The 15,555-nt window shown below is 40.3% G+C and overlaps 2 protein-coding genes across 2 annotated transcripts; one reads left to right on the top strand and one right to left on the bottom strand.

Annotated features, from left to right (window-relative positions):
- The first annotated feature begins 4,096 nt into the window (after positions 1–4,096).
- Positions 4,097–5,225, top strand: LOC134742122 (transmembrane protein 11 homolog, mitochondrial). The gene is made up of 3 exons (XM_063675082.1): positions 4,097–4,170; positions 4,336–4,556; positions 4,633–5,225. Exons 1-3 carry the CDS (start codon positions 4,148–4,150, stop codon positions 4,911–4,913), a joined length of 525 nt encoding a protein of 174 aa, XP_063531152.1. The 5' UTR covers positions 4,097–4,147; the 3' UTR covers positions 4,914–5,225.
- Positions 5,226–11,845: 6,620 nt separating this feature from the next.
- On the bottom strand, positions 11,846–15,238 carry LOC134742114 (dehydrogenase/reductase SDR family protein 7-like). The gene is made up of 5 exons (XM_063675068.1): positions 15,082–15,238; positions 14,832–14,975; positions 14,243–14,462; positions 13,813–14,058; positions 11,846–12,057 (listed from the first exon to the last, which is right to left on the bottom strand). The coding sequence occupies exons 1-5, from the start codon at positions 15,214–15,216 to the stop codon at positions 11,861–11,863; spliced, it is 942 nt and encodes a 313-aa protein (XP_063531138.1). The 5' UTR covers positions 15,217–15,238; the 3' UTR covers positions 11,846–11,860.
- Positions 15,239–15,555: the final 317 nt, after the last annotated feature.

The following is a 15,555-nucleotide window of genomic DNA, read 5'->3' as shown; positions in this document are numbered from 1 at the left end:
TGCGGGACTTTTCTTTAATGAAACGAGGAAACGACAGTCATTTTGATTATGGTACCTACTAAGTACATTATATGTGAGACTGTCTTCAAAGAGGCAGCCGGAGGTCCCAGTAAGTATCATACTCAACAAGGGTAAAAGTTAGTATGCGGAATCCCGTAACGAGCTATCTCTTCGACCGTTTTTATTAATAGTAAAAGCCATTTTTTAGCCTTACCATATTTTGCATTGTTCTAACATCTACCTATAATTAATGGTGATAAGAGCTATTGATGCGTGGGTAGTCGGGAAATTATACAAATGTTCAGCATAGCCTGTGGGTAGCGCCTATAAGGTCAGCCTTGCACCCACACACTCCTTATACGTATCAAAGTATTAAACACGATTGCGACCCACGTGTCGAAAAATAGCGTATGAGGCACTTGTGATTCAAATTAAAACAAACCGTAAAGCAGATATAATAACGTCCAAAATGTACAATCAAAATCGTAGCCTTTTCGTTATTTGCTCTTTAAGAGTTTAGTTTGCAACATTCACCTTTACCTAATCAGGCAAGCGGATTTTAGAACGGCTAGTTGTGGGCGACAGTTGTGAGTAGAGGGAAATATTTTCTAAAAGATACCTAGTTTACAAAAATGCTGTTCACGATTATTGAGTAGATAGAAAATATGTAATGTAATCGAGTTGCACAATGACCATCATGACGACTTTACATACAAAATTGACCTTTGACGCAAGTATAGTTACTCGTACCCACCTGGTGCCTATCACACATATTAGCCATATTACCAATTACAGTCATATTGACGTTTGCGGACATAATAATATAATTAAGTAGTTATTGCAAATTTAACATTAACCGTCCGGACCAGGCAAGATCGAGCCGGAATCAGTCCTCAAAACTTCCATAAGAACCAAATTCAATACAATCTGGCTTACGAAAAGACAGCAAAGGCGCAGGCCTCCATGGCTCTCGGGTCAACAAGTTTGGAGATCCTTGGTCTAAGAGCCGTAACAGACTACCGCACCGCATCGCGACCTTGGTGCGGTAGTCTGTTACGCTTTTAGGCATAGAGTTAACTAGCTTTTGCCCGCGACTTCGTCTGCGTGGACTTAGTAACCCCAGCTAGAGTAAGAATAGCGCCTGGAGAAAGTCTTATAGCAATTATTCAATTTGAGCATATTATGCACACAAATTAGCAGACACTTCATGAATTATCACAATTCCACCCCGCTTTTTACTTTCTTAATTTTTAATTAATTAATTAAATTAATTTTTCGGGATAAAATCTATCCTATGTCCTTCTCGGGGACTCAACCTATCTCTATGCCAAATTTCATCTAAATCGATTCAGCGGTTTAAGCGTGAAGAGGGAACACACAGACAGACAGACAGACAGACTTTCGCATTTATAATATTAGTATGGATGGAGTAGACCAGCCATTCTCAAAGTGTGCTCCGCGGACCCCCAGGGCTCCGCAAAGCCTCTGTTGGGGCTCCGCGAGAATACTTGTAATAATAAGAAAAAAAACCGGCCAAGTGCGAGTCAGACTCGCGCACGAAGGGTTCCGTAACATTACGGAAAAAAACAGCAAAAAAATCACGTTTGTTGTATGGGAGCCCCATTTAAATATTTATATTATTCTGTTTTTAGTATTTGTTGTTATAGCGGCTACAGAATACATCATCTGTGAAAATTTCAACTGTCTAGCTATCACGGTTCATGAGATACAGCCTGGTGACAGACAGACCATCGGACGGACAGACGGACAGACGGACAGCGGAGTCTTAGTAATAGGGTCCCGTTTTTACCCTTTGGGTACCTCTGGGTACAGGGTCTGGTCGACAGTGACGAACGATTTTTTTTATTTGGAGCTCCGTCAAATATTTCGCTATCCAAAAGGGTTCCGTCACCAAAAAAGTTTGAGAACCGCAGGAGTCGACTAAGGCACGAGGTGCATACAACTTCGTCCGTGCGTGGCACACACTTTTTACCTTAGCAGTAAGTGACCCCCACACACGAGCGCTTTTCCAACGCGCGTTAAAAAAGCGCTTGAATCTGCCCGCACGCTAAATTCGATTTAAAGACCAAGGCTTAAAGTTGAAAATCAAACCACGCTTGATAAAAAGCGCTACCGCCATCGTGTGAATAAATACACATGTTTCCATTTGTTTTTAGATCGAGCCTTGGTTTTTAAATCGAATTTAGCGTGCGGGCAGATTGAAGCGCTTTTTTAACGCGCGTTGAAAAAGAGCTCGAGTATGAGGCCTTTCGTATATTTTTTACATGTCAAATATTGTAAAGATGTTCTGGTATTTCGTGAAACACGTGTTAACATAAAATTCATATAAATTTAGGTACAAAGGCGAGTCAGTAGAAAAAGGCGCGAAATTAAAATTTTCTATGGGACGATAACCCTTCGCGGCTACATATTTTAAATTTGCCACTTTTTTCTACTGACGAAAACTATAATAATTATATACAGAGGAAAATTTAAATATCTGCCTTTCTATCGCTCGAATATGCAATGCAAGAACGATAGAGAGGCAAATAACGAAATTTCGTTTTCCGCGGTAGGTCCTCTGTAAAGCCGCGAACGCGAGTGTGGAGTCGATTTCTCAGATCTGCGACGCCCGCTTCACACTCGCTTTGTTTGCGGCTTTGCGCCGCGATTCACGCACGAGTGTGGAGCGCGCTTAATATACTAGCACATCCGTTACTTAACACTTTTCGATACACAGAGACGGTTCTGTTTACCTCTACCCTCTATGATCTACCCTCCATTGGCCGACTATTTTCGACAGAGGGGAACGCCTGTTAATGGCTACTCCGTTTGTTTATATCCTATCAAGGGCCCTCTACACTCGTGCGCGAATCACGGTGCGAAGCCGCGAACGCGAGTGTGGAGTCTAGTTTGCTAATCAGCGAAATCGGCTACACACTCGCGTTCGCAGCTTCGCGCCGCGTAGTCTGGAGCGGCTTAAGGTTTTAACGTGGTTTTAACATTTGAAATTTTCACTAGACTTATATTGACCGGGATATAGACCGTGATTACCTTTTGTATTATTTGTGAGCTCCCGATATTTCGACGCAGTTACATGCATCATGTTCACGGGTGACTGAAGATAGCGGGTGGGTGTCAAAGTTGTGTAGACAGCGCTCTGTCTACCCTCATTCTTGCGCGTCGGCTGCGTTCACTTTCAACGTTACCAACGGTCGCATTCACACTTGTTGGTCCGGTCGCGTTCACACTCGTTGGTCTGTCCAAACACACTACACTCACGGTGTCACTACGCGTGTTTGATTCGAATATCACTGGTTTTTTACACAAACAAATCACAGGATTCCACACATTTGACAGTTTAAACCCATCTTCACGATTGAAATTTTTGTATTTGTGAATTTCAACGGCTTCTCTTACCAATCTTGGTATATAGTGGCGTTCTGTCGAAATGACCTTGGGACTATGCAACTCGATCCAGTGATTTGTACCCGACTCAAGGAGATGCTGAGCAATAGCTGACTTGCGAACGTCATTGTTCTTGACCGCAGCAATGTGTTCTTTAATTCTGCAGGCAATAGTGCGTTTGGTCTGCCCAATGTACGAACTACCACAGCTGCACTCAACTTTGTATACACCAGGTTTTTCCAGGGGAAAATTGTCTTTAGGCGACCGCAGAAATTGTGCAATTTTCCTGTGCGGGGTGAACACCGCACCAACCGAGAATCATTCAAAACTCTAATTGAAATTTTATTAATATGAAGTTTATTTTTTTCCTCTCAAGTGTGTTGAAAAACGTAACAAATACACAGATGCAATTAGCCTCATGCATTAAGTTTATATTTGAATGAAATATATAGTTTGTCAAGGGACTGTCTCATTTCGGGCGTAGACGGAGAGAGTCATACTATCTTTGTCTTACACTAGTACTAGGACCCAAAAGAAAAGGAGGAGTATAGTTTTTTTTTGTTCCTATTTACTGATAAGATTTGCTTGACCAACTATAGTGTAATTTGTCGTTGATGTGAAACTGGCTTTATTGCCATAGACCACATGAAATTAAGGATAAACCGACCAACTATTATATGTACTTACCAATTATTATATGTAGTAACACTGCTTTGCTTTATTATTGTCTATAGTTAACATGGCGGGTAATGAAAGTGACAGGTTTGTAATTGTAAATAACACACTCAATACTTTATTTTTTAAAACCAAAGTACAACTAAACATGCAATTTTTTATTGAAGCGCATAATATTAATATTTTTCCTTCTACTAACATTACGAGTTTTATGTATGGTCCTTATTTTAAAAAATGAACATTATTTTGCAGCGATTTAAAGCCATCGAGTGTCGCAATTATACGAGAAGTTTACGATAGTGAAAATGCACACATTAAATTTGAAATGGAATTGGAAAGAGCACTTGAGGCCGGCGTGAGCGTTATAGTTATAGAACCGGAGTCTCTTGGAGAAGAGACTGCAAGGTGGATTTATGTAGGCAACCTATTGCATAAAGTCTCTGTCTACAGTGGACTATGTGGAATTGCTTCTGGTAAACATTTAAAGTTTGTTTTAGATTCTTTATATTTTTTTATTTCAATATAATAGCCATGTTATAAAACTTTCAGGTTTAGCATGGAGTTCCTTAGCTTGTGTGCCCTTTGGTGTTGCATCCATTCTCTGTGCTGGTTGTTACACACTCTCGTGGCAATGGGACCCATGCTGCAAATATCAAGAGGAAAAAGATCGCCGTCATCTATCTACCTTACCTATATTGAGTGACCTAACATCTGCATCTCCGGTTGTGCTAGTGCGCACTGACAACAGGCGGAAAATATATTTGCATAGCTCAGTTTCTATAGCGGCAGCTGCAATATGCCTATGGAGACTTTATGACACATTCAAATAAATGAAACGGTTTAACAAAACATAGTCCTTATGCCAATACAACTAGGTTAATCTTGTTCTCAAATATGAAGTAGGTAGTACTATTTTTGAAGCTTACTAGTGAATATTGTATCAATTATATTAAATGGTAGGAAGCAGTGTAAAAATGTTATAATAATAGTTTTAGATAAAGAGTGTACAAAAGATATTTTCATTATATAAAATAACTAGTGTAAACAATAAACATGGAATGAAATCAGTTAATCACCGACTGATGATAATTATAGTTGGCAAGGAAATAACCAATTTTATTGCAATAAAACATGTTCCAAGATGTCCTTTATTTTATTATCAATATTACATTGCAAAAACATAATACAGCCTAATTCAATAAAAAATGTTTATGAACTGAAATATATACTATACACTAAAGAAAAAGTGACTTAAGTCCACCGGTGGTCGAGGTGGGAATCGAACCTGCGTCTTCATCAGCTTACACGGCTAACGTCCTGACCGACCGGTCATGGCGGTACCCGTCCCAAATTCTCTGGTGTATGCTATTTTTTAAAGAAGGCTAGGCGCCTTTGACCAACTCTAAGGGCGAGCAGTTTGTGCTTGCACCTCCTATACGAATCCTTAACTGGATTACGATATAGCGAGAGATGGTGCTGCCATCTATCCAACTAGTTTTTTCTTTCATGTATGATAATTTATCAGGCTATTTCAGTTTATAATTTATATATGTGTGACTACTTAAAAATCAAATCAAATTTCATAAATTAATTTGATTTGTTCCCTTCCCTAGTTGAAAATGTTTATGATTTCTTGATTAGGTAGTAGGTAGATTTTTTGTTCAACTAAATATACAAGAATATTATTTGAATTTGGATCAAAATTATCACTTGACAAGTTTAGTTGTTTTATCTAAGGCCCCATCGCACGAGAGATCTTTATCACAGCTTAGCTTGTCAATCGAAATGCAGACATATTATCCATACTAATATTGTAAATGCGAAAGTCTGTCTGTCTGTCTGTGTGTTCCCTCTTCACGCTTAAACCGCTGAATCGATTTAGATGAAATTTGGCATAGGTTGAGTCCCTGAGAAGGATATAGGATAGTTTTTATCCCAAAAATCATCCCTTAAGAAAGTAAAAAGCGAGGTGGAATTGAGATAATTAATGAAGTGCCTGCTAATTTGTGTGCATAATATACTCAAATTTAGATTGCTATGAGAATTTTTCCAAGCGTTATTCTTACTCTAGCTGCGGTTACTAAGTCCACGCAGACGAAGTCGCGGGCAATGCTAGTAATATTATAAATGCGGAAAGTCTGTCTGTGTGTTCCCTCTTCACGCTTAAACCGCTGAATCGATTTAGATGAAATTTGGCATAGAGATAGGTTGAGTCCCTGAGAAGGACATAGGATAGTTTTTATCACGAAAATCATCCCTTAAGAAAGTAAAAAGCGGGGTGGAATTGAGATAATTAATGAAGTGCCTGCTAATTTGTGTGCATAATATGCTCAAATTGAATGATTGCTATGAGAATTTTTCCAGGCGCTATACTTTAGCTGCTGTTACTAAGTCCATGCAGACGAAGTCGCGGGCTTAAGCTAGTTTCATATATTCAGGACACGTTAACCCATTCAGGGCCAGCGACTCAGCGTATGGGTCATTCTCAAACAGTTCCGCAGGGCCAGTGACTCACATGTGAGTCATGAATAAATTCTGTTTTAAAAATAACGTAAGTATCATATAAGCTAACAACCATTTCTATAAGGTATATTAGGACAAAAAAATATAAACACGTTTTTTTAAATGAAAACGGGGTCTTAAATATTCAAGTTTGGTTTACTATCAGTGCAATATAGTATAAATACTGAAATTCTAGATACAAACGCGTTGTAAGCAAACAGAAAAATCCATATTTCAAAAATACTAAAAATATATATATTTCAGAAGTTATTGACATGGCTCATGGTATGGGTCACCGTGGCCTGGCGCTAGATGTAAAAACTACAAATGTTTCCGTAGCAGGCTAATATAAACTTTATTGTCTGGTTTTAAAGCTTATCTCATGTTGAAGCTGTTTGATATTGTATCATTTTACAACCGATTACTGTTTGGATGATGGTAAGCAACATTTTGTAGGGACCAAACCGTAGTATAATAATATTTTGCTTTGTATGAGGGGTAAGGCAACGAGTATTTTCTCCCACTGTACTTTTATGTCATAATATTTGGTGATCGTTGTATTGTATCTTACCACTAACAATCATGTTAAGATTCTTGTTTTTCGTTTCAATATAAAACAAGGCGGTTAAAACAGTCGCCACTAACTAATAGGTATTGTATTATCGTAATAGTGTGTGACAAATATTTACAAGTTTTTCAAAACATCTTCGTGGTTTCTACGGCAGATAAGAAAGAAGTACTATAATACATTTTAAGTGCTCTATTGTTACTAATATTAAGATAATGGCGTTTACCAAAACAACAATAATGACCGACCAGGTGTAAGCTTATCGGACACACTTGGACAGTAAACAACTAAACAATAAATGCATCCGAGCGGCGGTATTCTTTCATGTGGTATTTTTCACAAGAGTTCAAGAAGTGATTCACCCCATCCCCCCTATTAGAGATGTATTTTTGAGTAACATGGGAAATATTATTTAGTTACGATTTATTCTTTGGCGACTTTATACTCTTACTGTGCTACAACAACAACAAACACGGCAAGTTTTAAACGTCAAACTTCTATGAAATAATGATGTTTTACTTAACACTTGCACAGGCTGGGCTATCAACATCGCTGCCAACTTAGCTTGGTCTGACATTAAAAGCTTGTAGAAAGTAAAAATGTTCATTCCTACAAACTGCAATAATTCGTTTTTTTGATAGGCACAGAAAAAGGGTGGTTAGTAAAAATGATGCATAATGTTGTTCAACTGGTCGGCTTCATAAGCGGCGATTTATTTACCGTTCGCGCCAGGCTCGAGACCCATAAGCTGAGTCATGCGTTTTAGCTAAAAACGGTTTGTATGGTGGCCCGGCGTATTGTGTACGCTCGGCGGTCCTTGGCCATGAATTCACAAAAGCTGGCACTGGTACGAATGGGATGAACGAAATATCGGTATACAGAGCCACTATTTTTTTGGTTAATTATTAATGTGATACACACTTCAATGGAAACACGTGTGTGTGTAACACATAGATATTTTCATTCACTTATTTGTACCAGCTCTTGTAAATCAACCTGTACATATAGAGCTGTAACTTATTTTTAATTTGAACTCGAAGCAGTAAATATGATTTTAAAAGTAGGCAGTAAATAATAAAAACTAATTATACATGTACTAACACTTAACAGTAACACTCTTGATTTTCTGTTGGTGTGGACCTTCTTTGCTACAAGGTTTTCACGAATGGGGTTGGCCGGTCGAAGTATTTTACAGATGGCGCCAGCATAAGTTTTACCTCTCAAATCATTGTTTTTTTTTTATTATATGGCCTGGATGCTAGAAACAGGAGAAACCCATGATGGCGCCATCTATGCAAAACCTTTGACAGTTGCCGACCCCATTGCCCATTAACAGACAGTGTGGACCATGAGTACTTCTACCATATTTTTTTATAACACGTCGGTGGCAATCAAGCATACGGCCCGCCTGATGGTAAGCAGTTACGGTAGCCTATGGACGCCTGCAACACCGGAGATATTACACGCGCGTTGCCGACCCTTTAAAAACCTGTACACTCCTTTTTTGAAGAACCCCATACTGTAGCCCCTCGGGAAAACCTCGGCAGGGAGCTCATTCCACAGCCGAAGCGTACGCGGGAGTAAATTCCTCTTAAACCGCACAGTACGCGACCATTTAGGTGCTAGGGTGTGAGGATGAACACCCTGCCGATGGCGAGCGGTGCGGTGATAGAAAGCGGCTGTTGGCATCATGTCAAACAATTCTTCAAAGCACAGCCCATTGTACAAGCGGTAGAACACGCATAAGGAGGCGAAGTCTCTCCTTAGACTTAAAGGTTCAATACCGCTTGAGTTTGGGATCGTCGACGATTCGTACAGCGCGCCTTTGGACTGAGTCGAAGGGTCAAAACTGGCATCCAGGTGCTCCTGCCCAAAGGTGACAGTAGTACTCCATATGGGGTCTCTGACTTGCGATTTATATAGCAGCAGTCTTTGCCCCGGAGTAAAGTATCGCCGTGCTTTATTGAGCACACCGAGTTTTTTGGATGCCAGATCAGCCTTCCCTTCCAGGTGGCTACGGAATTGGACGTCACTGGAGATGTCGACACCGAGGATCCCAATACTCCCTGGCATGGTAGGTAAGGGCTGTGCCTTCCAACTGTGGGACCACAGTAAATGGGGTTTTCTTAGCGGTAAACGCGCAAACTTGTGTCTTGGTGGGGTTGAATCGCACTAAATTGTCCCGGCCCCACACCGAAACTCTGGATAGAGTGCCCTCAATATCCGACACAAGCTTTTCACGACTCTCTAGCACCACGGAACGAGGGATGTTGGCACGGCCTGCGTAATAGGCATCCCCAGTACTGTCGTCTGCATAGCAATGAATGTCGTCGATAGACAACATGTCATTGATGTGCAGCAAAAACAGCGTTGGGGATAGCACAGAGCCTTGTGGAACGCCAGCGTTAATGTCCATGCTATTGGAGCAGCTTCCGTCTACTACGGCTCGTATGCGTCTGCCTGACAAAAAGCTAGCGATCCATTTGCATAGTCCCTCCGGCAATCCATAAGATGGTAACTTCGACAGGAGACCCCGATGCCACACCCGATCGAACGCCTTCGCTATATCTAGGCTAACTGCCAATGCCTCACCTTGACTCTCAATGGCCGAAGCCCAGCGGTGAGTGAGATACACTAGAAGATCACCAGTCGAGCGACCGTGGAGAAAACCATACTGACGGTCGCTGATCAGGTCGTGTTCTTCTAGGTATCTCAGGAGCTTTGCGTTGATTATACGCTCCATGACCTTAGAGAGAAGGGAGGTAATAGCAATAGGCCTGTAATTCGATGGGTCCGATCTATCGCCCTTTTTAGGCACAGGGTGCACAAGGGCCGTCTGCCACGAAGATGGAACATGCCGTTTGTTGCTAGAGAGTGTGAAAAGACGCGCCAACACGGAACATAACTCAGGAGCACACTGCTTAAGCACAAGTGGTGGAATGCCGTCTGGCCCGCTCGACTTATGAACGTTTAGGGATAGGAACTCCCGCCGAATATCCCTCTGCGTGAATGAGATTTCGGGCATGGAGTATGCACACCGCGGGATGGCTTTCTCTTTTGCACTGTGGGCCAGATCACCATCAGCTTTTCGCAGAGGTGGTAAAGACGACTGACAAAAATTTCCCTCGGCAGCTTTGGCGAGCGACCAGAACGCGCGACTCCCAGAGGGATAGCCCGCTATAACTTGTCACCAATTCTGCCGACGAAATCGTATTTAGCCCTGGCAATGGCTTTTTTTATATATTGATGTATCTTCATTAGTGTTAACCAAATTTTAATATGAAATTTAAAAGTAAGTACATATCTAGGGAATGCAATCTCAATCGGCCCAATTCGAACAATGCTTATTAGATGTCACACCGATACGATACCGATCTAACAGCATCAAGTGACGTTTTTCTTTGAAGAAAAGTCACTTGACACTGACATATCAGTATCGTATCGGAGTGACATCTCATTAGCATTGTTCGAGTTAGGCCGAATGTCACGAAATCTGGAAATGCGCGTGCGAGAGCATCGGGAGACCCAGAGTGCATGCACAAATCCCTGAGCGTCAGAATGGCAGCTTCATAATGAGCATAAATTTAAAAGAATATCTTTTAATTAAAAACAACTCGTACATACATAGCTAAGATTAATTGATGTGCAAAGTCTCAGTATTTATGGCTGATGAAGATGAATCTTTAATGTAAGTATAGTATTAAACCAGTATATAAAAAAAAATTATAAACGCATATTTTTAATCCTTATCTCAAGGTCTTACTCAATTGCTAGAGTCAGACCGAGATAAGTCTGCAACGATTTTGATAGCACACGCAGTGGAACTGTTATTTTAAACGTCAAACTTCTATGAAATTATGACGTATAAATAACGCCAGTGGCGTAGCTAGACGTGGGCAAAGTGGGCCGTCGCCCACGGCCTCGCGCGAGGCCCCTGCGGGTACAGTGAAACAAAAGGGCCTCGCAGATGCGATTTCGCCCACGGCTAGATTAGTTCAAACTACGCCACTGTATAACGCCCTGCGTGTGCTATCAAAATCGTTGCAGACTTACCTCAGTCTAACTCTATCTCAGTTCTAGATTGAACTCCTAATAAAATAAGATTTCTTTTCTACGCATACCCCATGAACTTAATAAGTAATACGTACGTGTTTCCTCGAATATTAAATTTAAATCCCGTCCGATGAATCCCATAAAAATCTACTTAATAAATACATTTTATTAATGTTAAATCTCAGATGGTGGCTTAGTGTGAAAGAAAGTAAATTTTAAGTAATTCATTTTTAACTGTAATTTTAATATAATTCAGTCTGACTAGAACTGGCGTCCAAAACCATCATAACACAAATCAGTCAACCGTAAAAACTTCCCACCAACCCTTCGAATTAAGCGTTAGTTAGACCTATAACAAAAAAAGCGGCCACGTGCGAGTCGGACTCGCGCACCGAGGGTTCCGTACTTTTGAGTATTTGTTGTTATAGCGGCAACAGAAATACATCATCTGTGAAAATTTCAACTGTCTAGCTATCACGGTTCATGAGATACAGCCTGGTGACAGACAGACAGACGGACAGCGGAGTCTTAGTAATAGGGTCCCGTTTTTACCCTTTGGGTACGGAACCCTAAAAATGATGATATTGATGATACACTTAAATAGCATATTAACGATAAAACCCAAAATCCCCAATATAAACGAGGAACAGTAATTTATGGGACACTTGTTTTGGTAGCCCTTCTGGTCATTGCCCAATGATAGAGTCCTGGCATGTTGTGTCTGAGGAATATTGCCACTTTTGGTAGAAACTGACTAATCACTAGATCATTTTCTTTGGACACTACCATGTCCAGAATCCTGTCTGCAACATACTCTGCAGAAAACCCTTCAGCAGTTGACTGATCCATCACTGGGAACAAAAAGACAATTTATATTTGTGGCTTTCCATCAGAGAAGGGTCCTTATGCTTTATCTGCAATCAGGACGTTTCTATCAGAATTTCTGTTGAAATTTCAGATGGTAACATCCTTATTGCACTTGAAGCATAAGGAATAAAGACCCTTCTCTGATGGAAAGCCACGTTTTTATTCTAGAGTCGAACCAAGATAAGTCTGCAACTATTTTGATAGCACACGCAGTGCAAGTGTTATTTATAACGTCATAATTTCATAGAAGTTTGACGTTTAACACTTGCACTGCGTGTGCTATCAAAACGTTGCAGGCTTGTCTTGGTCTAACTCTATCAATGGCTGTTCTTAACCTAAGTTAAAAATTACGGTATAAATAAAAACCGGCCAAGTGCGAGTCGGACTCGCGTTCCAAGGGTTCCGTACATTACACAATTTAAACAATGTATCTTTTATGTGAAATGTCTTTTAAAACCTGTAGGGGTCGGATCAAAAACTAAGTAATTAAGTCCGACTCATGCTTGACTGCACATTTCTAATAGGTAATAATTAATTTCCGGTAATCTATAGGTAAAGATCTATTTTGTGTATTTTTTTCAAAATTTTTGGCCCAGTAGTTTCAGAGATAAAGGGGGGGAATGGTCATTTTTTGCCTATTTTCTTGAATAACTTCTCTAAACTATTTACTTTAAAATTATAAAAAAAATATATTTGAGATTCTCACAAAGAGGTCTTTCATTTGATATGTAACACGATATAGTTTGACAAACTTAATTTTTTAATTTTCTCATTTACCCCCTAAAAGTGGCCCCTGTGTTTAAAATTAATATGTTTACGTTACATGTCCATCTTTGGGTCACAAACTTACATATGTGTACCAAATTTCAACTGAATTGGTCCAGTAGTTTTGGAGAAAATAGGCTGTGACAGACGGACAGGCAGACAGACAGACGCACGAGTGATCCTATAAGGGTTCCGGTTTTTCCTTTTTGAGGTACGGAACCCTAAAAACCAATGTACTGTAAAACAAAAATGTGTTGTGATGGTGTCATGTCAATAGGGAGTAATACTGCAAAATTCTACCGCCAGAGTGCAGCACTAGCACCTATCGAAAACCATAGAGTAACTTATACATGCAAGAGTGATAGAGAGGCAGAAACCGAACTTTCGATTTTCGTGTTTCATGGTAGGCCCTGTGATTGTGCTAGTGACGCCCTCTATGCAGAGTTTCGCGTAATATTACCTAATTTCCTGGATACCATACTTTTTTTATCATTTAATAAACAGAAATTGTTTGTAGGGTTACCTCTGAGCCTCTGACACAACAAAACTGTTTTACCCAGAGGGCTCTAAACTAGGACACAGTGGCGTAGCGTGACCTAATTTAGCCGTGGGCGAAATCGCATCTGCGAGGCCCTTTACTTTCACCGTGCCTGTAGGGGCCTCGCGCGAGGCCCTCCTTGGGGCGCGAGGCCGTGGGCGACGGCCCACTTCGCCCACGCCTAGCTACGCCACTGCTAGGACAAATCCGGTCAGGTTTCCTGGATGGATGGCGGCCCTTGATGTACTTACATAACTAAAATAGTATATTTACACTTTCGAGGAGTAACCAGTAAAAAATTATAAACAGCTGCACTACTACTACTTGTGCTGTTCAAACTATCAACAGGCATGAATGAAACACTGGAGAGCTCTATGTTGTTACCTAAGTTGATCTGCCTCAACAGTCATGTTTGGGAAACAAGTGCTCTTCTTACCTGCATGTCTTTCTCCACTGCCCTTTAGGGCGTTTAGAGAAACTGCAGTCTTGACATATCCAGGGCTTACTACAGAGACATTAACATTATGCTGATGCATTTCAGATCTCAATGCATCTCCGAATGCCTGCATGGCAAACTTGGATGCAGCATACGCAGAACGATCTGGGATAGCTATCAATCCTTGAACAGAGCTTACAAATACTATATGACCACTCTTTTGTTCAACCATCTTTGGCAGCAAAGCTGAAAGGAAAAGATTATAGCTAAGGAAGCTAAAGAGACAATATTATCACAAATATTAATCATCAACCTACCTACTCAATAAAAAATATATTGCGTATATTGAATTTAATTTCAGTGGCTACAGAAACAAGGAAAATGAAAGTTGGTTGTAAACAATAAAATATTAGGAAATGGCCAGTGTTACCTTTTGTTAAGCACACAGGACCAAAGTAGTTGATATACATGATTTGTTTGTCAACATCTATCTTTGTGTGCAGTATTGAATCTCTGTGAGATACCCCACCATTGTTAATCAAAATGTCCACCTGGCCACAAAGAGTTTGTACATTTTTGGCAAAACCTTCCAGACTATCCAGATCTGCTAGATCCAAACGAATTACAATGGGTTCAAGAGTAGCAGTTGGCTGAAAATTAACAACAATCAAGGTCAAACCAAGGTCATAGGATGGTATTTCATCTGTCCAATGTCTCACTCTCTCTTTAACCTTTTGGACGCCAATGACGGATATATCGGCACCGCTGGTCCAACGCCAAACCACACAGCCCACAGAGCAACATAGACCTACGTGCATGTGCATAAAGTTCAATTTCAGTTTTGACACTTGGGTGCCGTGGCGTCCGAGTGAGTTTGCTTTGGTGTTTGACATGGCGTCGAAAAGGTTAAGCAAAGTGTGAGATGCAAATACTCATTGGACCAATAAATTGGACAGGTGAAATAGCACTCTTAAACTAATAATTTGGTATTTTCTAGTTCAGATGTAATTTCTGCTTACCAGCTTCTTAGATAACAAGTCTGTTTTAACTCTATTGAGTTCAGGTTCCCTTCTAGCAGCTAATACAACCTTACTTCCTTGCTCATAGAAAGCATGAGCCAATGCTTCCCCTATGCCAGAACTGGCCCCAGTTATGAGTACAACCTGAAATAAAAAAACATTATTAAAATGACATTATGGATACTTGCAGCTCTCATATCCACTAGAAAAGCTGAAACATACAATAGTAATCTTTTAAAACTATACATGCCTTTCCTTGTAAAGTAGCCCTTTGCTTTTTCTGCGACACTCGGTTGTATACTTTGCATATAGTAACGCACAATGCTAAAGGTAGGCCGAAATATTTGAGATACCAAATAATCCCTCCATAATTGTCGATTTTCATTGTCTATCAGTACAAATCCAATATCTGGAAATATTATAAAATTACAAAACGTAAGTGAGCACAGTAACGCAACATGAGCAGTCCCTAGCTTAACACAAGCAACAAAATTAACAAAAGCCGGGTTGTAAAATAAGATGGTCGGAGTACCGATGAGTGTGAACTTTGACTTTGACCGTCGTAGGCAAAGAGGTCGTGGGTGACCGCGTCTTGTAATCAACTTGTAATGTAACAGAACGAAATAAATTGTAGAAATAAAAATCAAAACACGATGTCGTTATGACGCAAATTCACATGAATGACATTGAGTCATTGACTTGATTGACTGCTTAGGTGAATGAC

Source organism: Cydia strobilella, chromosome 6 (genome assembly GCF_947568885.1).
Source record: "Cydia strobilella chromosome 6, ilCydStro3.1, whole genome shotgun sequence".
Lineage (NCBI taxonomy): Eukaryota > Metazoa > Arthropoda > Insecta > Lepidoptera > Tortricidae > Cydia > Cydia strobilella.
The sequence above is the reverse complement of the archived record's forward strand: the minus strand, read 5'-3'. Positions and strand labels throughout refer to the sequence as shown.

Excerpts from the sequence above, each read along its gene's own strand:
- LOC134742122 (XM_063675082.1), top strand. The coding sequence starts at position 4,148 with ATGGCGGGTAATGAAAGTGACAG. Across the intron at positions 4,171-4,335 it reads GCGGGTAATGAAAGTGACAG|CGATTTAAAGCCATCGAGTG; the intron begins GTTTGTAATTGT and ends ATTATTTTGCAG. Across the intron at positions 4,557-4,632 it reads ACTATGTGGAATTGCTTCTG|GTTTAGCATGGAGTTCCTTA; the intron begins GTAAACATTTAA and ends TAAAACTTTCAG.
- LOC134742114 (XM_063675068.1), bottom strand. The coding sequence starts at position 15,216 with ATGAAAATCGACAATTATGGAGGGATTATTTGGTATCTCAAATATTTC. Across the intron at positions 14,463-14,831 it reads ACTTGTTATCTAAGAAGCTG|CCAACTGCTACTCTTGAACC; the intron begins GTAAGCAGAAAT and ends GTTAATTTTCAG. Across the intron at positions 14,059-14,242 it reads TCCTGTGTGCTTAACAAAAG|CTTTGCTGCCAAAGATGGTT; the intron begins GTAACACTGGCC and ends TTTTCCTTTCAG.